A 26,229-nucleotide genomic window follows, 5' to 3' on the forward strand; every position below is an offset into this window, starting at 1 on the left:
AGACGTGGGTTTGAGCCTAGCTCTGCAACTGCTGGTATAACCCAGCGCAAATTACTTACCTGAAGTCATAGTTTGCTCATTTGAAAAAATAAATGGGGATAGAGACTTTACCACGTACATTTGAGAATCAAATGAAATCACCAACATTATCTGGCTCACAGTAAATGTTCAGTAATTGTCATTATTTAGTGCCTTGGAACGAGCAGTAATTTAGTGGGACTATTAATTTTGCTACTCAACTGTGGAAAATGTTAATATCATCTTTTAACATAATTATGGAGGTTTAGACGAAATAGAAAAATAGGAAGTACTTTCTCTCCTGTATTTGAATAACAACATCATCTCAAGCTGTTGAACTGATTTTCTTTTGTTGACCATCCAATGGCTGAAATATGGTGTAAGTAAAGTGATATCCTTTATGGTGAGTCAAGAAAACCTCCAACCCTGTGTCTTCATGACGCTCTTAACTCCCTGGTAAAACATCACGGGAACTCAGGAGTGCCCGCCTAGGGACACAGCAGGATAGGATAAACATCACTATATCCCTGCTTGCTGCTGACTCGTGCATCTGGGGAGGAAGTGGAAAATCCATTTGAGATGTGCCAAAACACAGCTTAAATTGGCTCACATGCTCCAAATGGCCAAAGGGATTTTTATCAATGGCATCATCCAAAAAAGTCAAAAGCAGTTTTTTCAAACCTCCCTGCACATTGCATTTGGGGATAGGGAGGTATAAATGAAGTTTGGAACGTTTTCACATCCAAAGATCTATTACAGAGTGTTCCATCAACAGAAACCTAGGTTATTTTTCTTCCTCTTTTCATTTGAGAAATGGCTTTGCTTTAAGAACATCCAATTTCCCAAACATGATTTGTGAAGTTGACCGAGAGGAGCCATTTGTATCTAAATAACTCAAATGAGCATGTTAAATGTATGAAGAAAATAGGAAAATTTGAAATCAGATTCATTCATCTATTCTTTCATTCCACAGTATTCTTTTTTTTTTTTTAGAATATGTTGGGGGTAGGAGTTTATTAATTAATTAATTTATTTTTGCTGTGTTGGGTCTTCGTTTATGTGCGAGGGCTTTCTCTAGTTGTGGCAAGCGGGGGCCACTCTTCATCGCGGTGCGCGGGCCTCTCACTATCGCGACCTCTCTTGTTGCGGAGCGCAGGCTCAGTAGTTGTGGCTCATGGGCCTAGTTGCTCCGCGGCATGTGGGATCCTCCCAGACCAGGGCTCGAACCCGTGTCCCCTGCATTAGCAGGCAGATTCTCAACCTCTGTGCCACCGGGGAAGCCCCCCACAAGTATTCTTAAACCTCTCTTTGTGCCACACATGGGAAACACAACAAAGTTAACATTTCCTGAATACTTATTATGTGCCTGACATCTCCCTAGCAATTTTCTATACATTGCTATGTAATTTAATCATTACCAAATGCATATCTGATGAGGACTATTATGATTTCATATTAGTAGGTAAGTCTTATAACTATTGTAACTAGAAGCATTCATATACCTGGTTTCCCGTGTTGGACCTGGGAAGGTAAACTTGGATCTGATCCCTGTGTTGCCTTTCAAAACCGCCATGAGCCTACCCTCCTGGAATGCTCAGCCTAGTATGAGTGGGGCTGTAATGGGGAAGGACAGGGTATATGGAGGGCAGTATGACGGCACTTAACCTGGATTCCAGGATTGTGTAAGGCCCCTGGAGAAAGTGACATCTAAATAGAGACGGATGAATGAGTAGGACTTGGTGAGACACAGGGGAGAGGAAGGAGCAGAAGAGAAGGGAGAAAGTTCATGACCTGGACGTGAGTGATCATGTGATCTGTTTGAGGGACTGAGCACAGTTCAGCATGGCTGGAAGTGAGAGGTAAGGATGCCGGGCCCGGAGTAGGATGGGTCTGGAGGGCTGATGTCTGGAACAAGCGTGGAGCTCTTGAGTTTGTGTCTCAACTTTCACATTTATTGTTAGAAGGCCTTGGGAAGGGACTTGGTCACCCTTAACTCCATCTCCACGCTGACAGACTGTGGATATCTGGTCTTCACAGGGCTGTTATGAAATTATACAAAATAACAACGGACCTAAAATGACATTATTACTCTCAGTTTTTATTTATCATTAAATTAAAGGAGACAACTGAAATTTAGCTCGATTATTTTTCATCCATGAGAAGCGTCTTTGTTTATAACTTTTACTGCCTTCTAGTTTCTTCTCCACCGCTTAAGGAATGAGTGAATTGTGTTCGTAGTTAAGGTCTGTGAGTTAATTAATCAATCCAAATGATCTCAGGCAAGTCATCTTCTAACCTAGGCCTCAGCAATGTCATTTATAAAAGAAGGTATTATATCACCTATGAAAGGCCTCTGGAGCTGAGCTACCTGCTTCAAATCCTGGCTCTCCTGTGAGCTTGCTGTGTAATCTTGATACAGGTTACTTGACCTCTCTGGACCTTGATTTCCTCATTTGTAAAAGTAGGATAATTGTAGTACCTATCTCCTAGAGATATTATGAAAATTAAATATGTGTGAAGTGCTTAGAACAATGCCTGGTCAATAGGGGCTTATTGTTTTCATGATCCAGTCGAGTCACGTGACTATCAGTCTATGCGTACTGTGTACAAGTCGGACTCCTGTGTCATCAGGAAGCCCAAGGTGCAAGGCTGGCTCGTGGATGCACTTTGTCAGTCCTCAGCAGAGAACGATCCACCTAGAGCCATGAATGCGGGAGGTGGCCAGCTGGGCGGCAGGGGAACTCTGGTGTGACTGTGTTCCGACCCCCAAAACAGGGAGCTTAAGAGGCGCAAAGTCTGAAATAATTAAAAAAAACCACAGAATGGGGAAAAAGTAAAGCCACACTGGAGTTGAGCCGAGTGGAGAATCTCAGTTCCTTTTCAGAATACAATGCTGAGCGAGAAGTCCCACGGTCAGCTAAACAATCTTCACACAAAGGAGCAGAAAATATAAACAAACCGCAGAGAAAGGAACAACAGCCTGAAATGGTCAGATAGTTCTCACAGGAGCCTAAGGGCATGTCGTAGAGAGCAGCAGCTGTTCCCTTAGATTGCTAAATGAAGCACCTCCTCACGTGAGAGGGAGCCCCGGAAGGTGGCCCCTGAGGTCCCCTGCCTGCCTTCCCTGCCACTCATGGCCACACTGCACGTGTCACCACAGCGGCGTGGCCTTTGTGTATATTTGGGAAGGATCCTGACCTCTTCTAAGCACCCAGGGGTTTGGCATACATCATTTACTATTCCTAACAACCGTTTAAGGTAAATACTTTTACTCCTAAATTACAGATGAGGAAGCTGAGGTGTTCAGAGGTGAAATAACTGGGTCAAAAAGGTTCAGTAGGGCTTCCCTGGTGGCGCAGTGGTTGAGAGTCCGCCTGCCGATGCAGGGGACACGGGTTCGTGCCCCGGTCCGGGAGGATCCCACGTGCCTCGGAGCGACTGGGCCAGTGAGCCATGGCCGCTGAGCCTGCGCGTCCGGAGCCTGTGCTCCGCAACGGGAGAGGCCACAACAGTGAGAGGCCTGCGTACCGCAGAAAAAAAAAAAAAGGTTCAGTAAGTGGAAGAGGGTGGCCTTAAGCCCAGGACTGTCTAATTCCAGGACTCATGGTGCTCTTTGATCTCCACCACTCTCCCTCTGGGTCCGCCCCATGTCGCTATCTGCACCATGGTATCTGTGTGGGAGTCTTCCAGGGCACTGTGCCCAGGTCAGCAGGCACTGAGGAAAACAAGCGGATGTACCTAAAGCTCAGGTCCTTCTGAGCATGGTTCAGAGGCATCTTCTGCCTTCACAGTGTAGCTCTCTAAGCTCTCATGAAAACCAGCTGACTCCTGCCAAGTAATAGGCCTCATCTTCTGATTCAAGGTTCATTTGTTCCTGGAAAAGATATATAACCTCATTTTCTCATTTGTTTTTTCTCTCTCTTTTAAAAGCTTCCTTCCTACCAGCTACTTTAACTATGACTGTGGACAGGGGAGATAATGTGAACATATCTTTCAAAAAGGTATTGATTAAAGAAGAAGATGCAGTGATTTACAAAAACGGTGAGTATGTGTTTTGTGTAATTCTAACACTGTTGTGTGAGACATCAGATAGCATAAAACATACTGGATCATTATCTTATTGCAGTCTTGGGGGCAGATGTTTGAAGTAAAGCTACTATGATGCAAGCTAATCGGATTCTATGATAGAAGCTGTCTTAGGTAACGTGTTTGGTTACTTAAGTAAATTAAAGTGGAGATTTTTATACATATATGAATGCACCTACCTACATTGTACATTTACAAATATGCAATATGAACTATGAACGTACAAGAAAATCCCATCATGATGTAATATGTGGGGTCTCAAATTCTGCCATGTAAAATGGGATGCTGTTTGATTGAATATGTGGGGTCTCAAATTCTGCCATGTAAAATGGGATGCTGTTTGATTGCAAGGCTAAGGAAATGACCAGAGTGAGCCTGGAAAGCCAGTTGGCAGTGGTTCTGGGGGTCCAAGTGCACGACCCAAATCTGTCTGGGTCTGACTACGGTTTGGCGCCACCTGGTGGCAGTTGCCTGATGCCGCTGAAATACTGATGGAGACTCTTCTGAGTTCTGTGGATGAATGACTTACAGGTTGGAGTAGTGATTCTAGTTATCTCTTAATTGATGAGTTGGCAAGTTTACCTGACGTTTTCCCCAGCTTTGTCGGTTTGCCTCTCCCTGCAGAAGATGAGAAATTTAGGCTACCCTCACCTTCATGTGTTTGGTGGTAGATCCTATAGACTAACCTATCTGCTCCAACACCATACTTTTCTCAACTTTTGGGAGAGCATTCGATAGTTCAGCCTTTTCATTCTTCTCCCCCCCATCTAATATGCTAGAGCACATTTTCTATATCAGGCCAGGGAAAGCTGATCAAGTGGAGGGGGCAGACAAGGAAACAGGAGTGTTTGAGTGAGACCCATTGTTCTGCACTTTTCTCCCTTACAGGCTCCTTCATCCATTCAGTGCCCCGGCATGAAGTACCTGATATTTTAGAAGTCCATCTGCCTCATGCTCAGCCCCAGGATGCTGGAGTGTACTCGGCCAGGTACATAGGAGGAAACCTCTTCACCTCGGCCTTCACCAGGCTAATAGTCCGGAGTAAGTGATGGTGTGGTTGTTAGGAGTTTTAGTTGGAAGTAGCAGAAACTGACTCTGGCTACTTAAGCAAAAACCAGGGATTAGTTGAAAGGATACTGAAGACTTTAAAAAATTGATGGAAAAGCTGATAAGCAAATTCCAGAGGAGATCTTCCAGGGAAGATCTGGGGCTCAGCACCGGGGAGGGTGGGTGGACTTTAGGAGGCTACCATGACCCTAACTTAGCTTCAGTGATGTTTCTTTTACTTCTAAATGTTGAACTCTCAGGATGAACAATCAGATTGGTCTGACGCGTGTCAGGTGTCTACTCGCCTAGACCAATGAGCTATAGACAAGGGTGGAGTCACATACTACATACAGAATGGTAATCACTGTGAGCTGGACAGTCTCCCCAAAAGGTGTCTGCTACAGGGAGATGAGTTGGGCCTTCTGAGTTGGCCTAGTATCTAGTTAATCCTTAAGTCTCCTGTAAATCCCAACTTGCCAGATCATTTAACTCTCAAATGTGATTTCTGTTTTCAGGTTTGAAAAATGCAAGAGTTAGAACTGGTGAAAACTTCTCCCCCATTATAACTATGAAAGTGGGTAGTAACTGTCACCAGTGGTTTTTACAAAAATTGATCTATAGAAAGCAAAAAATTTGCCCGCATTCATTCATTCATGCAACAAATCCGTGTTGATTATAAGTCTCTGCCAGGCATTGTGTTGGTGTTGAGAATACAAGGATAATAAGATGAATCACTGTCCCTTGGGTAATTCCCAAGCAGAGCAGGTACATACATAAATAGATAAACAGATACTGTGATATGAAAATAGACATATGAAAAGTGTGGTTCATCTAGTTTGGGCAGGTGAAATCCCCTTTCATTCCTCTCTACTCTCGGAGAGTCTGAATGGCAAGGACACAATTTGCATTCATTTCATTAAGATGGTCTCTCCAGTGCGATATAGCACCATGTACCAGGGGCACTCATAGTCTGGGGTAAATTGGCAGATTTTCCAGCAATATCAAAAACGTCAAATGTCGATATGTGGTAAAAGGTTTAAAGCTTTTTTTTTTTTAATGACAAAACAAACATGACTTATCATAGATTTGAATTTTAAATTTCCCTGAAGTTTTAAGATAAAGCAAAAGACTTCAAACACATTTTGATCTCCAGGTTGTCTCCTTTTCAGATGGCCAGAAGCACATTCATTCTCTTTGGCTCTTATTTCAATAAAACTGTTTGAGAAGCACCGCTAATATCTAAAATCATTCTAAGAAAGTTTGAGTTGGGCCACAACCATCCTATTTAAAAGTACTTCCTTCCCTTTGACCTCTTTGATGTTTACCAAGAAATGAGGTACAGTTGAAGGCATTTTGTTCGTTTCTCATAACTGTAAGGTATCTCTCCAGGTAGATTTGAACCCTAGGAATAGTCAGTGCTTAAAGATGTGTATTAAAAATCATACTGGTCATATGTGTAGGATTTCTTTTCGGCGTAAATTCTCTCCATGGCAAAAGATTTCTCGAAAACATTAAGTTTATAGGATTTCTCTCTGTATGCCACGGATCTATGGTTTCCTAAAATACAAAACCACGAGGCTCTTGAAGAAAATAACAGAAGCCTAACTGCATACTTGTTGCTTATCAAGGAACTCTTTTCCTGTCTTCTGCATCCCTCTAAGAGATCATCTTAATTATTTCCTTGAGCTTAATCCCTTCCTCTTCCCCAGGATTAGGAGTGAAGCTGGGACAGGTCTTCAGATCGGTTCAGGGTTAGAGACATACTTTAATGTAACAGGAGAACCCCTTTCATCTCCAGTGTCTGCCATCATTAGTTTTCATCATGTGAAGATAATCTGTGGTCTGGCTCTCCAGAAATCACTAAGTGTGCAGAAGTAGTTTTCCCTTTATATATTAAGGCATGTAAATAGTAGCTTTGAGACATTTTGTAGCTTTATCAATTAAGTGGTTGCCTGTAAGACTGGGTCTGTGTTGACGGTCTTCCTGATTATTTTAGAGAAAATACTGATAAGTAGGAGTTCTTGCCAAAAATATTATAAGCTGTAGGCACAGGTCCAAGTTTACCACCGCGAGACTAATATTCAGGGACAAAGACATTAGTTCCTTTCAGAAGAAAAACTAAACTAAATTCCTGACCACAAACGGTCACCCTACCCCGCTCCCCCTGAGCTTTCCTTATCAGAAGGTATCCTAAATAACTATCTGAAATCACCAAGTGCTGGAGAGAAAGAAACAGGAAATACGAATCTAGAAGCATTTTACCATACTTGTACTTTCAATTTTGTATCTTGCTTCATTTCTTATATGTTTTCTACCTGAAAAATATTTGGGGGCTACTAGCTCCTGCTTCCCCTTTTAGCTGTCTTCTGTCTCCACATTCTTTATTTTTTTTAATCTTTACTTTATATCGAACTATTTACAATTTTGTGTTAGTTTCAGGTGTACAGCAAAGTGATTCAGTTACATATATACATGGATCTATTCTTTTTCAAATTCTTTTCCCATTTGGGTTATTCTCCACATTCTTTACACTGGAGGTTCCCAAACTCTAGCATGCCTCAGAATTATCTGAAACACTTGTGAAGCATAGGTTGCTAGGCTACCTCCAGAGTTTCTCATACAGTAGGTCATTGATGGGAGTCTGGGATTTGCATTTCTAACAGATTCCCAGGTAATAGTGATGCTACTCGTCAGGGGTCACACTTTGAAAACCACTGCTCTTGTCTCTAACCGTAACTGCAGCTCTCCAAACATGCCGTGTTTTCCTCCCGACCTAGCCTTTGCCCAGAACACGCTCTCCAGCCTTATCTTCTTTGTCACTTAGTGGGTCCTGCAGATTCAACGCACATACCACCTCCTCTGAGAAGCCCTCCTTTATGCCCTATTCCAACCCTAAGGCAGAATTAGGTACTTCTGTCTTTGTCATTATCGTTATTTTCTATCACATGTCTGTTTCCCACATTGGAGTCTTAGCTTTTAGAGAGCAGAGATTGTGTTTTATTTATCTTCGTTCACCAGTGCCCACTCTCATGACTAACATGTATCAGGTGCTCAATAAAGCTTTGGGGAATGAAGTTGCTTCACTCACCATAGTCTTGTTTTCCTTAAAAAAAGGGTGTGAAGCTCAGAAGTGGGGACCTGAATGTAACCGTGTCTGCACTGCTTGTATGAACAATGGGATCTGCCACGAAGATACCGGAGAATGCATTTGCCCTCCTGGGTTCATGGGGAGAACATGTGAGAAGGGTAAGTCAAAAGTGCTTGATGAGTAACCTGTGGATTTAAAAGGCCATTGTTGCTGGATCTAGAATTTTAGATCTGGACCCATTTGGGAATGGAAGCTAAGTGGCCTCTGTGAGCCCATACGGTACCTTTGAGGAAATTCAAAAAATGTGCCCTTTCTTAAAGGCTCTTTATTGTCAACCACTGAAAAGTTGTAATAAGTGTACAAATCTACGACATCTATGATGTGAACGCCACTCCCTAGGTTTGTGCAGTACGCAAACTGCACTGCTGGGGGCTGTGCCTGCAGTGTCCTCTCTGTGAGGCAGTTTCATTATCTATAAAATGGGCCATAAGGGTGTGTTTACACTGACAATTCCACAGCTTACATTGGATTATTTTCCATGTTCACTGGTCTAGGAGAGACCCTTAAAAAGGAGAATCCTGCGTTTCAAAGGGCTGCATATTTGCCTCTGAATCATCTTTTTCTCACCCACAGCTTGTGAACTACACACGTTTGGCAGAACTTGTAAAGAAAGGTGTAGTGGACCAGAGGGATGCAAGTCCTACGTGTTCTGTCTCCCAGACCCCTATGGGTGTTCCTGTGCCACGGGCTGGAAGGGTCTGCAGTGCAATGAAGGTATGCGCCAGTCACACCCCTAAAGAGAAAAGGTTCTAGCAGGTATACCAAGGAGATCCAGCTTGCTGGAAATCATCGTGTAGGACATACCTGGACTGCTCACTCAGCTGCCTATTGCTGAATTACAGGGTTTTGAATCAAAGATATCTTCATCCAAAGTTAATTATGCTTTCATGTTAAGACTCTGGACCTCATAGAAAGTGCTTCTCATATACATCACCTGGGGATCTTATTAAAACAGATTCTGATTTCATAGGTCTGGACTGGGGCGTGAGGGTCTGCATTTCTAACAAGCTCCGAGGTGATGCTCTTGGTTTTCAGACCACACTTTGAGTTGGAAACCCATAGAAGATTTGTTATCTTCAGTGCACCATAAATATCATTGCTTTTAGGTCAGATCCAGGTAAGATTTGGGATTTGAAAATCGAGGAAGTTAAGGTCTTATCTTCCGTGGACCTTACACAAGCAATACTAACTTCACCTACTCGAAGATTCCTTCTACCCTTTTTAATATATATTTTCCCATTTGGTGAAGCTCAGAGGTATGTGTTTCCCATCTACTTTCCAATAAGCTTTTCACATCAACTATCACACAGTAACTTAACATGAACCTGTGGCCAAATATGTTAGACCTTCCCTAATGAATGCTAATCTGGTGAATTAGGCAGAGCTTAATGGTTTGTCAGTATTTGCCTCACAAAATCAGCTTTTTCCACAACTGGCACTGTTGGGAGCCGTGATGGGGTCTCCAGCTATTTGATAACAGTGCTCTAGGACAGAGCAGTTCAGTAGAAATAGAAACAAACCACATATGTAATTTAAATTATTCTAGTATCCACATTAAAAAAGTAAGAGAAACAGGTGAAATAATTGTAATATTTCAGTTGAAATAATTGTAATATTTCAGTTAACCCAATATATCAAAAATATTACCATAGCAACACGTAATCAATAGAAAAAATATTAATGAGATGTTTTACATTCCTCTTTTCACACTGAGTCTTTGAAATCTCAATTTGGATTAGCCATATTTTAAGAGCTCAATAGCCATACATGGCTATCAGCTACCATACTGGACAGCATAGCTCTAGGGGCTTAGAGTAAGAGGACAAAGAGGAGAGTTACACAAAAGTAAGCTTCAACTACCTGCAAAACCTCACTCAGTTCCCTCTAAATGCTGTATCTGCCCCCCGTGGAACACTGAGGGAGCCTTAGCTGTAGAGGAATCCCACATGGTCTCAGAAATGTACACCTTAAAGTAAAAGGTGCCTCCGAGTAGGGGTAGATCCAGTTCCTCCTTAAAGACTATTAAAAAAATCATACACAAATTTTAAAAAACATGTGCATATATGAAAACTTTGCTAGGGCCCAGAAGGGTTACATGCATGTGAGGAGTCTAGAACATAAGCTTCATTAACTTCATGGTGAACATGTCTCTAGACCCAGATTTATAAGAGTACCTTTATTAACATTCCAGCCCACATCTGGATCAAGAAATCACTAAGATTTTATGAATTGAGATATTTTAGTGTTCTCCCAGACTCCTTCCTTGGACCTACAATTACATGTATGTTAGACTTTTTGATATTGTCCCTTAGGTCCAATCATTTTTCTCTTTCCCTATCTGTATTCTTCAGACTGAATACCTATTGATCTAGCTTTAAGTTCATTGACTCTTCTGTCATCTCCATTCTGTTGCTACATCCATACAGTGAAATCTTTATTTCAAATATTATGTTTTTCAGTTCTAGAATGCCTTTTTGGTTATGTTTTATAGTTTATATTTCTCTGCTGAGATTTCTAATTGTTTCATTTGTTGTGAGCATATTTTCCTTTACTTCACTGAGCATAGTTATTGTAGCTGCTATTTCCAACATCTGGGTCATCCAGGTCGGTCTCTGTTGATTTTCTTTTCCCTTGAGAATGGGTCAGAATTTTCCATTTCTTCTTATGTTGATTGTATTTTGGACATTGTGAATGTTACATTGAGGAGACTTGGAATATGATATATTTCTCTGAAGAATGTTGATTTTGTTTCATTGTGTCCTGTCAGGCAATCAGCCTGGTATGACTCAAACTGCAAACTCTGACTCTCAGGCATCAACTCAAACTCAGTTCATTTCTTTTAGCCGTAGCTGGGTTGCTTCAAGTCTGCACTTAACGTGTGTGGTTCTGGGGTCAGCCAAAGATTTGGGACTTCCTCCCTCGGCTCTTCCTTTCTAGATTTTCCCTCTCACTTTCCAGAGGCTGTAGTTGCTTTGACTCTGTCCTCTAAGATTCCTCTGTCTGTAAGACTACAGGTTTTCTTTGGAGTCCTAGCTTCCCCACACAATGTCAACTGTACCGACGATTAGACTAAAAGCTGAAAATGGGGAGCACACCATTCCCATCTTCCAAATTTCAGTTCCCCTCAGAACCTGTGTGGTCCCCTCTGTCCCTCCTCCCATCACTCTTCAGTGCTTTCAGGTAGTTGCTTTTAAAATAGAGTTGTTATTTTTGAGAAGGGTGACCTGGTAGGAGCTTATTCAACTCTCCTGGAAGCAGAATTCCTCGATCCTTTAACTTCTTGGTAATTCAGATAATTAATACTACTTGGTAGCTTGGAGAAAAAAAGTAAAACTAGCCACCTATAGCCTGAGTTTTCCTCCTTCCCTATCTTAACACTGGATTTTGATGTCTTTGTTTACAGCATGCCAGCCTGGTTATTATGGACCAGACTGTAAGCTTAGGTGCAGTTGCACCAATGGGGAGCTGTGTGATCGGTTCCAAGGATGCCTCTGCTCTCCGGGACACCAAGGGCTCCAGTGTGAGAAAGAAGGTAAAGCAAGGTAACACTGTAGTCAGGGCCAGGTTCAGCATGTCTGAACCAAGCTCTTCTGGCATAATTCTTGCCCCACTAGCCCAAGATTCTTAAACTCCTTCTGTTTCCACCCTGAAGTAGGGAAAAATATATCCCATGTTCTAAAGGACAGCTTTCTGAATCTTTTCTATGGACTCTCACACTGGCCTTTCCACTAAGGAATAAACCATGTGTTCTTTGTAGCACATTAAGTGATAACTGGCCAGCTGAGAACTCTGCCTACCTCTTTTGCTCTCTTCTCTAGGACCAGCCTTTTCCCTGGATATCCACAACAGTGGAAGAATTATGTGGAAGGGATTTGGATAAAAAATATTTTTTAAAAGAAAGATATAATGAAAGGAAAAAAATGAAAAATATTATCCTCAAAATGAAGTTTTAAATAATTCTAGTTCAGAATTACCGTAGAGCAGAAGTCAGCAAACACCCACAAACCAAATCTGGTGTACTATTTTCTTAAAATAAATTTATTTATTTATTTTTGGCCGGGCTGGGTCTTTGTTGCTGTGCATGGGCAGCGAGCGGGGGCTACTCTTTGTTGCGGTGCGCGGGCTTCTCATTGCAGTGGCTTCTCTGGTTGCAGAGCATGGGCTCTAGGCACGTGGGCTTCAGTAGTTGTGGCTCGCAGGCTCAGTAGTTGTGGCTCCTGGCTCTAGAGTTCAGGCTCAGTAGTTGTGGCACATGGGTTTAGTTGCTCCGCAGCACGTGGGATCTTCCCGGACCAGGGCTCGAACCCATGTCCCCTGAATTGGCAGCCAGTTTCTTAACCACTGTGCCACCAGGGAAGTCCCTTGTGTACTTTTTTTTAAAAACAGTTTTATTGAGGTATAATTTTTATACCATGAAGTTCATCCCTTTAAAACGTAAAATTGAATGCTTTTACAGAGTTTTGCAGCCAGCACCATAATCTAGAATGTTTTCATTTTACCAAAAGAAAGTGTGTACCTATTAGCAGCAACTCCCATTCTTTCCTCCTCCCAGCGCCTGGCAACCATTAATTTACTCTCTGCCTGTACAGATTTACTTATTCTTGATATTTCCTATTCTATAAATGGCATCATACAGTACATAGTCTTTTGTGGCTGGCTTTTCTCACTTACCATACTTTTTTTGAGGTTTATCTGTATTGTAGCACATGTCAGTATGTATCTCATTCCTTTTTAGACAGATAGAACATCTATCTGTTCTCATAAAAAAAAAAATTATTGGAATACAGCCATGCCCATTTGTTTACAATATACCGTGTAAGGTTGCTCTTACACAACAGGGTTGAGGAGTTACCACAGAGAACATATGGCTTGCAAAGCTGAAAATACTTATTATCTAGTCCTTTCACGAAAGTTTGCTAACGCTTACCCTAGAATATACTTTTTAAAATCCAAAGAAGCATATTTTCAAAATTTAAAAATAATAAACATATATTACTTTTTCAGTCAGATATAAATAACATATGTCCAGTGAAATCTACACTCGGAATAATAAGACATTTATGGACTTCTGCCTGTGAGTTTTAAAAATCAGAGCAAATATGTGGGGAAATACCAACTGTTTTCTCAAAGGCTTTAGCTTGTCAGCTTTATACTTTCTCCTCTTCCCCAGCGTTTGGACTTTGTTACAGGGCGGGAATCTGGGAGGGTCTAGGAAGGGAAGGAAAGGCTGTGGGCCAGAACATGGATTGAAAGTGGGCAATGAACAAGCTTAATGATTTGAATTTTCTGCACCACTTCCTCCTTTCTGTTCTAAGGCTGATGTTACAAAAAGTGTGAGAATCTCAAACTTAGAACCAGCTTCCCGGCTTCTGGGGAGCAGCTCCCTTTACCTCACACCCTCTTCCACCCTCTAGCTGTTCCTCCACCCCCATCCAGCTGCAGAAACTGCAAGGGGACAATGAAGGAAAGATATGGTTTGAAAATGTCAAAGCACTTTGAAGAATTCTGATGGCAATAATTATGTAGGCTGAACAGTCTGGCAAATTTTCTAAGCACAGTCTCTCCAAGTCTGCAGATATATCAAGGAATTATCTTTGTGGCTATTAGATCTTTTTCCCTCCTGTTCCATACACTTTACCTGTTTCATTCTAGGCCTGAGAAATAGGATATCAATATAAAATATCAATATTGATGTGTTTACCTTGACCCACCGCTGATATGGAGCAGCACGTAGGTGACGGCTGTTCTTTTTTGCTGGAAAGGACTAAGCCACTTTTCCAATGTTTCCCTTATTTGCTTTAAGTGCATCTCCATCTCCTACATTCTTTACTAAGTGTTGGACTGTTTTCAGTCAGTCTTACATTTAGTTACACATGTTCCAAAATTCTCTAAGACCTTACAGTTCAGAATAAAATTGTTATATTTCAGGATTACTCATTCTCTACTCTGCAGATAACAAGCAAGGGCTCCTGATACCTTTGTTGATACCAGAGATGTTTTTTCCTTTCCATATTGGCAGCAGTATTTTTTATTTGGCTATTGATGGGAAATTGATTTGGGGGAGTTTTATTCCACTTTACTTCTTCGATGTAAATGTGAATATAATTAATCATCGGCCACTTGCAGACTTCCCAATTAATGAGACATCTCTCAGATATCAAAACTTGACATATTTGTTGATCGGCAGTATTGGGGGCTTGCAGAGTGAAAGAAGAACTAGTTTTTGTTTTTATTAAAAAAATTCCCTTAAAAAGCAAGAGAGGGAGTGGACAGTAAGATCTGCAGAGATGTGGTGCTGATCTTTTCAATATTGAGACTGTATCTCCTAGGTCCACTGAGAAAGTACATCATTATGGCCAAAGAGTGTGAATTCTGGAGTCATAAAGATCTGAGCTTGGGCTTCCATGGTGGTGCAGTGGTTGGGAGTCCGCCTGCTGATGCAGGGGACACAGGTTCGTGCCCCGGTCCAGGAGGATCCCACATGCCGCGGAGCGGCTGGGCCCGTGAGCCATGGCCGCTGAGCCTGCGTGTCTGCAGCCTGTGCTCCGCAACGGGAGAGGCCACAGCAGTGAGAGGCCCGCGCACCGCAAAAAAAAAAAAAAAGATCTGAGCTTCAACCTGAACTCAGAGCCTCAGTCTCCTCATCTTTAAAATGGGAACCACAATAGCACCCAACCCACAAGTTTATTATGTGATGATAAAACAATATAATATTTGCAAAGTTCTTGCCCAGTGCATGACTTACTAAACGGTAGCTACTTTTATTATTTCTATTTCTGCTGTGTTAAAGATTAGTTTTCACAGTGCTCTTTCCTTCATTCAGGCATGCCAAGGATGACCCCAAAGATAGAGGATTTGCCAGATCACATAGAAGTAAACAGTGGTAAATTTAACCTCATCTGCAAAGCATCTGGCTGGCCGCTACCTGCTAATGAAGAAATGACCCTGGTGAAGCCAGATGGGACAGTGCTCCATGTAAGAGTTATTCTTTTTCTTTTTTTTTTTTTGTAGAACAAATTATAGCCTTTTTAAAAATTGAAGTATAGTTGATTTACAATGTTGTGTTAGTTTCAGGTGTACAGCAAACTAATTCAGTTATACATATATATTTCTTTCAGATTCTTTTCCATTATAAGTTATTACAAGGTATTGAATGTAGTTCCCAACAACAACAAATCCTTGTTGTTTATCTATTTTATATATAGTAGTTTGTATCTGCTAGTCCCAAACTCCTTATTTATCCCTCCCCTTCCCCCTTTTCCCTTTGGTAACCATAAGTTTGCTTTCTAAACCATAAGTTTGTTTTCTATGTCTATGATTCTGTTTCTGCTTCATACATAAGTTCATTTGTGTCATATTTTAGATTCCACATATAAGGGATATCATATGATATTTGTATTTCTCTGATTTACTTCACTTAGTATGATAATCTCTAGGTCCATCCATGTTTCTGTGAATGGCATTATTTCGTTTTTTTATGGCTGAGTAATATTCCATTGTATAAATATACCACATCTTCTTTACCATTCATCTGTCAATGGACATTTAGGTTGCTTCCATGTCTTGGCTACTGTAAATAGTGCTGCAATGAACATTGGGGTGCATGTATCTTTTCGAATTGTAGTTTTCTCCAGATATATGCCCAGGAGTAAGATTGCAGGATCATATAGTAGCTCTGTTTTTAGTTTTCTAAGGAACCTCCATACTGTTCTCCATAGTGGCTGTATTCTTAATCTGACCTCCTTATACTACTAGATATTTTCAGTGTAGCACTCACCCTGCTAAAGGCTGGATTCCATTCATGGCTTGCGTCCTCCTAAGCTAGGGTGTTGTTAGCTTTGACAAAAAGCAGAGGCGAGTTCAGCATAACCCGTTTGACTCTAGATAGACCTGATCCCACACCTCCAATCCAGAAACTATGATCCACAGAGTCCCTTAGGTCTGAATACATCCCTGGGTCTCTGCCTCTGCACTTTGTCCTCACTGTTGGTGTCCACCACTGGTTAGGGTGCTATCACAGCGTTCTTCTTTGCTGGAAAGGAATATGCTACTTTTCCGATATGTTTCCCTTCCCTGTTCCAACAATCCCAAATGCAGCAGAGACAGGAACTACCTCAGATTTCTCTGTGTCACAAGTGATCTTCGGGAAATTGATGTATTTTCTTACCTAAGATTTTGAAATAGTTATCTTATTTTTCTCTCAAAGATGACTGAAAATCAACTTGACCAGAAGGCAGGTCCAAATGACCTCTTGGGGGCAGGATATGTAGAATGTTCACACGTCAGACATCCCTGATTCCACTCAAACAATCCTTTCGGTAGCAGAAGCCAACTGACCTCTTCCAAAATCTTGTTGGCGTATCCGTGAGTTAGTGGAAGTCACAGCTGCCATCTAGTGAGGGCTGACCGTACTATACACATCTTACTTTACATTACCTGGCCCCTTTTTGCAGAAGTGGAAACTGGCTGCGTGAAGTTAAGTAACTAAGGAATTGGTCAAAAGTGGCAGAGCTGGGATGTGAACTCAGGTCCACGTGTCTTCGGAGCCCTGACTTTTTCCACAGTACCATACTCGGCAGCCCCTCAAACACTTTAGGAAGCCATTTTGTCTTCTCACCCAGCCATCTCTGTATTGGACCAGAAAGGAACAAATGTTACCAGAAGCAGTTTAGAAGGACTTAGACTCTTTGCTTGGAAGTGTTTGCCCCACTCTCCCAAACACACAAATACAACAGCAGGATCTGCGAGGGCATCAATCCAACATAAACTTTCAGGGCTACTACAGTAGCTTTGGAAATAGGCCAATGCTTATACAAGCATTGCAATGATCTTCTTAATCTCCTCTAGAAAACTCCTTATTTAACAATGCGATGGGGTCAGTGCTAAGAACCTTTGTGTTTATACCTATCTAGAAGCTTTTTTTTTTTTTGACCTTTCCAGCCAAAAGACTTTAACCACACGGGTCATCTCTCAGTGGCCACCTTCACAATCCACCGGATCCTGCCCCCTGACTCAGGAGTCTGGGTTTGCAGTGTGAACACAGTGGCTGGGATGGTGGAAAAGCCTTTCAATGTTTCTGTTAAAGGTAAGGTCCATTTTCCAGGGAAAGAGCTTGTAACCTTGATGGTGCTGTGTTTATGTATCACTGGGTGCTGCTTCTAAGTAGAAATGCTCTCTGACCACTAAAATACCCTTTGGATGTTCTCCAGGACACTAAGCCTTAAAAAAAAAAAAATTATGTGCATTACAATGGAAAGGAGGGATTAAGTTTATGACCTTTGGAGTTACATAGCCCTGGGTTTGATTTTCATTGCTAACAGCTAGTAAACTTGGGTGTGGCCCTGAGCAAATGAATTTGACCTCTCTGAGCCTTTCTCTATTTGTAAACACAGCTTAGTTTATCTACCACTCAGGGTTATTACGAAGATTTGTTAAATAGTGGAATTGTGTCTGGCGTAAAGTGTCTGGTAGTGATTTTATTTTGTAAAAAGTTTAACTTTATCATTCTCGTGACTTCCTATTCACTGTAGAGGATAATTTGGAGAATCTTCATTTTGAGGACTACTCACTTAATATGAAGCCCAGGCTATGCTATACAATTAACATGAATGATTTTCTCGCATATTCAGGGTTCTGAATATTCTTCCTACTATGAATTAGTATTTCAAAATTCAGAGTTAAGTGGATGTGTGTACCTTTGAGGCTTGCAGGGAAGAAATAAAGTGGAAGTAAATCCAAGTTAGCTTGGTTGGTGTACAGAGATACAACAGGGAATTTTAAAGTTGGAAGTTACTTTTTAATCCATTTAGACAAAAACACCTAACAACTCTGTGGTATATATTCTAGAAAGGCACTGAGCTAAGTGCTCATTCATCTTATTTAAATTTTGTGAGTACAATGTACAGTAGTATCCTTATACCCACTTTATCATTCAAGAAACAGGTTCAGAAGGTTTAGGTAACTCGGCTAAGGTTACACATCTGGCAAACAGCCAATCTTAGTTTTGAACCTGGTCTTGACTCCAAACCCTGCATCATCTTTCGTAGATCATTTTGCTTTCTGAGACTCTTGTGTTACAGATAAGGAAGCGAGATAACAGAAGCTGATTAGTATGTAAACTACTTCCCTACCTGATTAGGAATCTTTGGTTGTTCCCAGAGGTAATTTCTGCAAATGAACTGAATGTAATCACCCAGAACATATTTTTTTTTAAAAAAGGTCAAGAACAGTAGGAGCATAAATACAGCCTCATAGAGTTGGATTCTCTGCCCTGAGAACCCATATAAAACACCTCAGAATCTTTAAAATTTTTTTGGATTACTGGAAAATCCCGGATCTATTTTATTCAGTAGGACGATCAAAATAATTTCTTACATCATACATGTTCTTGGAAGAAAGGAAATGGTATACAGACAAGACAAATTATGTTATTTTTAAGCTTCTTGAAATGTTTGCTGCCCATGGAAAGTAAATAATAATAAGCAAAAAACCATGTTGCCAAGATTCAGAAGAGTTACTGATTCTAATTTTTATTTTTTAAATAAAAGACACAGCACACAACATCAGTGCACAGAAACCTCTCTAGTTCCAAGTCACTCTTCACTGTCATATTGACAGATATAAAATGGAAATAGCCATTAGGTAAATTAAGCAGTGTCTTTAATCATAGTATTTAAAAGAAAAATAGATACAGTTGCCCTTCAGTATCTGTAGGGGATTGGTTCTAGGACCTCCCTGGATACCAAACTCCATTGATGCTCAAGTCCCTTATATAAAACGGCATAGTATTTGCGTTCAACCTACGCACATCCTCCTGTATACTTTGAATCGTCTCTAGATTACTTAAACAATAGTCCCCCCTTATCTGTGGTTTCACTTTCCACGGTTTAAGTTACCCATGGTCAACTGCAGCCCAAAAAATTAAATGGAAAATTCCAGAAATAAACAATTCATAAGTTTTAAATTGTGTACTCTTCTGAGCAGCATAATGAAATCTCACACTGTTCCACTCCATCCTGCCGGGGGATGTGAATCCTCCCTTTGTCTCGTGCATACCACCCATTTGTCACTTAGAAGATGTCTAAGTTACCATATCCTCTGTCATGGTATCACAGTGCTTACGTTCAAGTAACCTTTATTTAACTTAATAATGTGATGCTGGCAATTTGAATATTCCTTTACTGTGCCTAATTTATAAGTTAAATTTTACCATAGGTATGTATGTATAGGAAAAAGCATAGTGTATATAGGGTTTGGTACTGTCTGCAGTGTCAGGCATCCACTGGGGTCTTTGAATGTATCACCTGAAGATAAGGGGGACTATTGTAACACCTAATACAATGTAAATACTATGTAAATAGTAACTATAATGTAAATACTTTGTTAATAGTTGCTGGCACATGGCAAATTTCAAGTTTTGCTTTTTAGAACTTTCTGGAGTTTTATAAAATTTTCCCCCTGAATGTTGATCTGCTCTTGGTTGAATCTGCAGATGCAGAACCTGCATACAGAAGGCTGACTGTACTAGACTTTACTACCAGAGTACATACTGGAGCAACCACTTTGGAAAACTGGCAATATATATTAAAGCTAAGCATACACCTGCCCTGTGACCTGATAATTCTACGCCTAGGTTTATGCTCAAAAGAAATGAGTGCATATGTTAAAAATAAATAATCTTCAGTAATGTTCTGAGGAGTTTTATTCCTAATAGCCCAAATATCCATCACCGTTAGAAAGGATAAGTAAATTGTGTTATATTCATATGTAATAGTTTGCTAGGGCTGCCGTAGCAAAGTACCCTAGACTGAGTGGCTCAAACAACAGAGATTAATTTTCCCGATGTTCTGGAGGCTAGATGATCAAGGTAATCTCACCTTGATCTGAGATCAAGGTGTTGGCAGAGTTAGTTTCTTCTGAGGCCTTGCTCCTTGGCTTGTAGACAGCTGTCTTCTCCCTGTGTCTTCTCATGGTCTTCCTTCTGTGTGTGTGTTCTAATTTAATCTTCTTATAAGGACAACAGTCATATTGGATTAGGAATGACTGTAGATCTCATTGTAACTTAATTTCTTCTTTAAAGACCCTATCTGCAAATACAGGTACTGTTTATAGAGTGCAAGGGAGAAAGGAACAAGTCAAAAGAGACAAATGATATTGGATGGGGTAGGAAGTATCTAACGTGTCCCTTAATGACCCCTGCCTCGTGGAATTCATGACCTTGTGTAATCCCTTCCCGTTGCATGTGAGCTGGACCCAGCAACCCTCCTCTCATACAGGAAGAGTGATGTGCAGGGCTGGCTTCATGGGTTTATGACCTGTCCACACAGGGCCCTGCACTTGGTGTAGTGTTCTATTGTCTTCAACTTGAAATTTTACCTTTGAATTTCGTAAGTGAAGTCCAGTGACACAATGGAGTGTACACATGAGCAGAAGAGATAGACTCACTATCTGTCTTCTTTCTTGGCCACCCCATTCCCATGAGTGTTCTCGATGACCCAGGGCACAGGATTCTGGTGGACCTCTGACTCACGGGAGCTCAGTAAGACTCAAAGCAAGTACAGAGTTAGTTGGGCTACTTCTACAATTGAATCAATGGGGGTACTGACAGCCTGACAAGATGTCCTTTCCTTTCAAACCAGAACTTGCTTAATATTGTGGACATACTATAAATCTGTTTATATACTGTGGCCCTTAGGAAGGCCACAAACCATTGTAATATCCAAGAATTTTTCTTTCCCCAAGAACCAATTTTCACCTTGTTGGGAGTGCTCTTTCAGTCCCATTGGGAATACATCGTCTTTGAGATGGGGAGATTATTCTGGATTATCTGGGTGAACCCACTCTAATCACAGGAGTCTTTAAAGACTGTCAGAAAGAGATATCACAATGGAAGAAGGGTCAGAGACACATGACTCTGTTGTCTTTGAAGATGGAGGAAGGGACCGTGAGTCAAGGAATACAGATGTTTTTTAGAAGCTGAAAAGAAGGAAACAAATCCTCCCTTAGAACCTCCAGAAAGGAAACACAGCCCTTGTTAACACCTTAATCTTAGCCCGGTGAGACCCGAGAGACAGACAGACAGAAAGACAGACTTAGTCTGGTGGTCTAGTAGGAAGACTGGTATTCAATAATCACACCAAATCACTAAGAATAATAAATTCTGAAAATTGCAGTGAAGGAAAATGTTCTGTGGAAGGGTATGACACGTGAGCCTAACTAACCAAGGTTCTGGGATAGCCCCTGTGAGGAAGTCACGTGAGAGCTGAGAGATGAATGATGAGCAAGAGTTAACTGCAGAATCATGGGAGGTCTACAGCATTCCTTGCAGAACAGCCTCAACAAAGAACCGGAGACAGAAAGGAGCCTGGTGCATTGTTAGTTGAATGAACTGAAAGGTCACTAGGACTGGAGGGTATTAGGTGAGGGAAGGAGGAAGTTGGAGAGGAGGTAGGGGCTCTATCATCCCTGGCAGGTCACGGTATGAATTTTAGATTTTATTTGAAACGTAGTGGGAACCCATTGAAAGGTCTTGAGCAGAGGAGTGCTCGTATTTTAAGAAAGCACTTTGTGGATAGTGAGTTGGAGGGGCAAGAGCAAACCAGGAGATCACAGAGACGGCAACTGCATGGAATCTGAGCAGAGAACTCTAAGAGGGCTTTGTTGGGAGTGTAAAGGCACTCATCCTCTACCCGCATCTCAGAACAGCAGTAAAACCCCAAAGTGTAAGGACTGATCTGATTCTTGACACTTTATTTAGTTCTTCCAAAGCCCTTGAATGCCCCAAACGTGATTGACACCGGACATAACTTTGCTGTCATCAACATCAGCTCTGAGCCTTACTTTGGGGATGGACCAATCAAATCCAAGAAGCTTCTCTACAAACCTGTTAATCATTATGAGGCTTGGCGGCATATTCAAGGTAAGGTTTGGAAAGGAAAGGCTCCAGCTGGAGATGGGACACCAGGAAAAAAAATATTTTTCCCCAAATATAGAAATCCTCTCTCCCAGTCTCAACCCTCTACCCCAAGTTAGGGGCTGTAGCAGTGGATTCCATTTCAGAGTATTCAAGAAGGAGTTGGGGGGCAGGCGGTGGTCCTCTGAGTTCTGGGGCTATCTTTTTGGAAGTCATGATGTAAAATGGGACACAGAACACACCTGTGTCAGGAGTTACTATCTGCATCAATATTTCCTTTCCAGGCTTCTCTGGATCTCTAATCCCTTTTTGACTCTATCTTTCTTGGTCGTGGTGAAAGATACAAGTTTATGCCATGACTATGGTAACAGGAAAGTCCAGGGCCTGCTGGAAAGGCAGAGACTTAATTTGCTTACATCTGAGGGGTGATTGTTGCTGCTGTATCAAGTTGTTTATTCTTTTTCGTATTTGAGTCTTGCCCTGCCTGCAGGCTCCTAACTCACAGAGGTTTTGACAGGAATTTGGACCAGAAAGTTTGGGCTGTGGCAGGAAGAGGAGGGGATGTGGGCAAAGAGAGGTACATGCCTCTCCCCCAACTTTGGGGGGAAAAAACCCCAAAATGTAATAAAATGTCAAAAGTTCATGAAAACAGTTAAATTTATTTATTTGTAAATTAAATCTATTTTGAAACACAAATGACAGTTCTGTTTGTTGCATGATGATGTAAAAATCACATTTTTTACAAAAAGAAAGCTGAGCATCATCTATTGAGCGAGCTGCTTTAATTGCACCATCTTCTAGCGAGACCTGCCGCTGTCATGCTTGTAGGGAGTGTGCAGCCCGCCACCAATACTTCAGTCTCGCCATGGCTGTGATTTCCTAAACAGCGCCCTCTACCCGTGAGATGTCGATAATCAAAGTTACAGAAAAGGAGAAGAAAAAGAGGGGTTTGGGCTTAGTAATACTAGTTGATTTGGGTATATTGAATAATGTCTTGGTATCATTACTGAACTCTTCACATTCTTTTGAAGATTCAGAATCCCAGCAACATAAGGCTGATTTGCTGGATTGCTGTTTCTGTTGTGGATGGCTAGGTCTTTTTAAAAAGCAGCTTTTTAAAAAAAACATGGTGTTAATAATCCATCATCTCTTTGTGGACATCTACGAAGTGGTCCTCTAAAAACCCTTAAACACAGTCCAATACGTTTTCTTACCGACTAGGAATTTATCATATGGCAAGGCAAAAATCTACCTTTGCAATATCCACGGAGAAACAGAGTGGCAAAATAGAATAGCTAAGGAGAAAAGAAGCATATGTCATTTGCTTATGGGATCTATTTTCACGTACTTCAGAACGCTTCATTTGTTATGACATGACCATCACAAGTTCACTGTCTAGTCATTGTAAGCATACCCTCAAAGAGTCTCCTCTCCTGATAGCTTGATTGCCATCACTGTAGGTACTTGAAAACAGAAGTTATTTTATATTATTCTAATTGAGTTTTTCCCCTAAATCTGGTTGGTATTCCATATAGTTGAAGATTTGCATGGTTTTACTCTACAAATGAAAAGACAAACACACTAGAGCAGAAATGTGTAAGTGGCACAGAGATACTTCCATGAAAAAGCCTTATTTTCCTTATATTAGGAACACTGAGGCCCTGAAGATGGGATTGCCTCTCTGTTCTACTCAGACATTGTATTTTTAAAAACCAAACGTTAGTTCACCTCACAATAACAACATTCCAGTTTAAAGAATGTAAAAGATTGCCAACTTAAGTTTCCTGAACTTTCCCTCTCCTCAGTGACAAATGAGATTGTTACCCTCAACTATTTGGAACCTCGGACAGAATACGAGCTCTGCGTGCAGCTGGTCCGGCGTGGAGAGGGCGGGGAAGGGCATCCTGGACCTGTGAGGCGGTTCACAACAGCTTCTATCGGTCAGTTGAAGCAAACAGGCATTTATTCAGGAGCTGGGTGGGTGGGGGAGGAAGGGGAAAGAGGAAGGAAGACCAGGAAGGGTGGTGGTGGGTGAGTGGGGTGGTGGTGGAAAGGGGTTTGCTTTTGAATGGGTGGGAAAGTGACAGGAAGGCTAGCAACTTGGAGCCAAACTGGTCCTTTATTTGGGCTGCACTCCTGGTCTGTCTCCCTGGGGGAGGGAGTCTGCAGCAATCCACCGGGACAGAGAAGGAAGCAGATGACCCTTCAGGAAGGCAGGGACATCCCTTAGGAGTTGGGATTTACTTAGCAGCAACTGTGCTCCGTCTTGGCTCCCGAGTTTTACCACCAGCTTCCTGTTTCCATCTTAAGGGCCCAAGACAGGCTCTTGCCGCATACGTACTCCAGAAATCCCAGTTTATTTACTTTCAAAAGTAATTTCTAGTTTTTCGAAGTCATTCATGCACATAGTGAAAACATCAAATAGAATGAAAGGCTTTTACCTATAGAACAGCAGTTCTGGGCTTCCCTGATGGCGCAGTGGTTAAGAATCCACCTGCCAATGCAGGGGACACAGCTTTGAGCCCTGGTCCTGGAAGATCCCACATGCTGCGGAGCAACTAAGCCCGTGCGCCACAACTGCTGAGCCTGCGCTCTAAAGCCTGCAAGCCACAACTACTGAAGCCTGTGTGCCACAACTCCTGAGCCCACGTGCCACATCTCCTGAGCCCACATGCCACAACTACTGAAGCCCGTGCACCTAGAGCCCGCGTTCCGCAACAAGAGAAGCCACTGCAATGAGAAGCCCACACACCGCAATGAAGAGTAGCTCCCCCCTCACCGCAATTGGAGAAAGTAGAGTCCCAGAGTGGTTAATAACTTGCCCATGGTAATACATCGGGTGCCTTGCCATACTAGATCTTCAGACTTGATATCTTTTTGTTTCTCCTGGATGAAACAAAATATCCAGGTATTTTTTACCTGGGAGTCCAAAGGCACAATGTCCTTATCCCAGTTGATGAGTTTTCCTATTTTTAGTCCATTTACTAAAAGCAGAAGGATATGGAATGATTTAGTGAGAAGCTAGGAAGAGCATCAGGCTCTTCTGCAGGGGTTGTGCATCCCTAACAGAGACTCTTCCCTCCACACTCCCCACCTAGGGTTCATCTGACCAGCAGCATCCTTAAAGAACCAAATGAAACTCAGTAGTTACTCTGATGCTTGTAGAAACATTGTACAAGTAAGGAATGGCTTCCTGGGGACCCACCAGGTAGTAAATACCAAAAATAACACTGGAGACTACATATGACTTAGAGGATAAAGGAATCTCCATGACTATGATCCAAGGGGCCCCTAATATGTCATCAGGTTGCTGCTAAAAGGCGAATGGTAGTTAATTCTCTCTTAGAGCGGTGCTGGTGAATCAAAAGGGGAAGGCCATAATCTGACTCAGATGGAAAGTATTTATGGGACAGAACATAAAACACTTCACAGACCCGTACTGTGCTGTCTTCAGCTCTCAGAATATGTTCCAGCCAGGATGTATTTAGAGATGTCTTGGAATATATTTCAAAGTAGTTCTCAGGGGTGGGCGGGAAGGGAATTCTTGAAGGTTCATCTTTTCCCAGCATTTGAATTTTGCTGATGTTTGTTTTTAAATTCATTTGGCAGCTGTACTATTTATAAGTGTGTTGGTTGAGTGATAAAGGCTGGGAAGGCCGGGAGGGGAGGGGAGAGAAGATACTCTGAACACACGGCAGAGAGAGGGCAGGTTGGGAGGGGTGAAGGGTAAGTCATGCTCCCAAAGGGAGGGAAATGGCCATTTATGGGGTTGCTCCTCTGTACCAGGCACAGGCTTAGAAGGTTTACATGTTTGCTGCACACCATCAGTCCTCCCTCTGTCTGCTGTCATCGTAAGCCTATCTACCCACTCCAGGTGGCTTATTTCGGAACTTAAACTTTAGAGAAGAGCAAAAGGAGGTGACATCACCTCTCTCAATTTGCGAAGGTTATGGAGAAAAGACCAATAAGACCTGGAGCATAATGCCCAGCAGGTGGCAGGACCTGATTACTGGTTCTC

The 26,229-nt window shown here is 41.8% G+C and overlaps 1 protein-coding gene across 2 annotated transcripts in view; it reads left to right on the forward strand.

Annotated features, from left to right (window-relative positions):
* The window catches only part of TEK (TEK receptor tyrosine kinase), a 102,649-nt gene that overhangs the window by 46,958 nt on the left and 29,462 nt on the right, over positions 1–26,229 (forward strand). The window contains exons 3-11 of one of the 2 annotated variants that reach the window (XM_024754646.1): positions 3,949–4,059; positions 4,993–5,145; positions 8,266–8,397; positions 8,873–9,013; positions 11,703–11,831; positions 15,123–15,274; positions 17,240–17,384; positions 22,056–22,217; positions 24,017–24,151. In XM_024754646.1, the coding sequence (XP_024610414.1) occupies positions 3,949–4,059; positions 4,993–5,145; positions 8,266–8,397; positions 8,873–9,013; positions 11,703–11,831; positions 15,123–15,274; positions 17,240–17,384; positions 22,056–22,217; positions 24,017–24,151 (1,260 nt within the window). The remainder of the gene's footprint in view (positions 1–3,948; positions 4,060–4,992; positions 5,146–8,265; positions 8,398–8,872; positions 9,014–11,702; positions 11,832–15,122; positions 15,275–17,239; positions 17,385–22,055; positions 22,218–24,016; positions 24,152–26,229) is intronic. The other variant, XM_024754653.1, reaches the window with a different exon arrangement.

The sequence above is a fragment of the Neophocaena asiaeorientalis genome, unplaced genomic scaffold, assembly GCF_003031525.2.
Source record: "Neophocaena asiaeorientalis asiaeorientalis breed wild unplaced genomic scaffold, Neophocaena_asiaeorientalis_V1.1 scaffold379, whole genome shotgun sequence".
Lineage (NCBI taxonomy): Eukaryota > Metazoa > Chordata > Mammalia > Artiodactyla > Phocoenidae > Neophocaena > Neophocaena asiaeorientalis.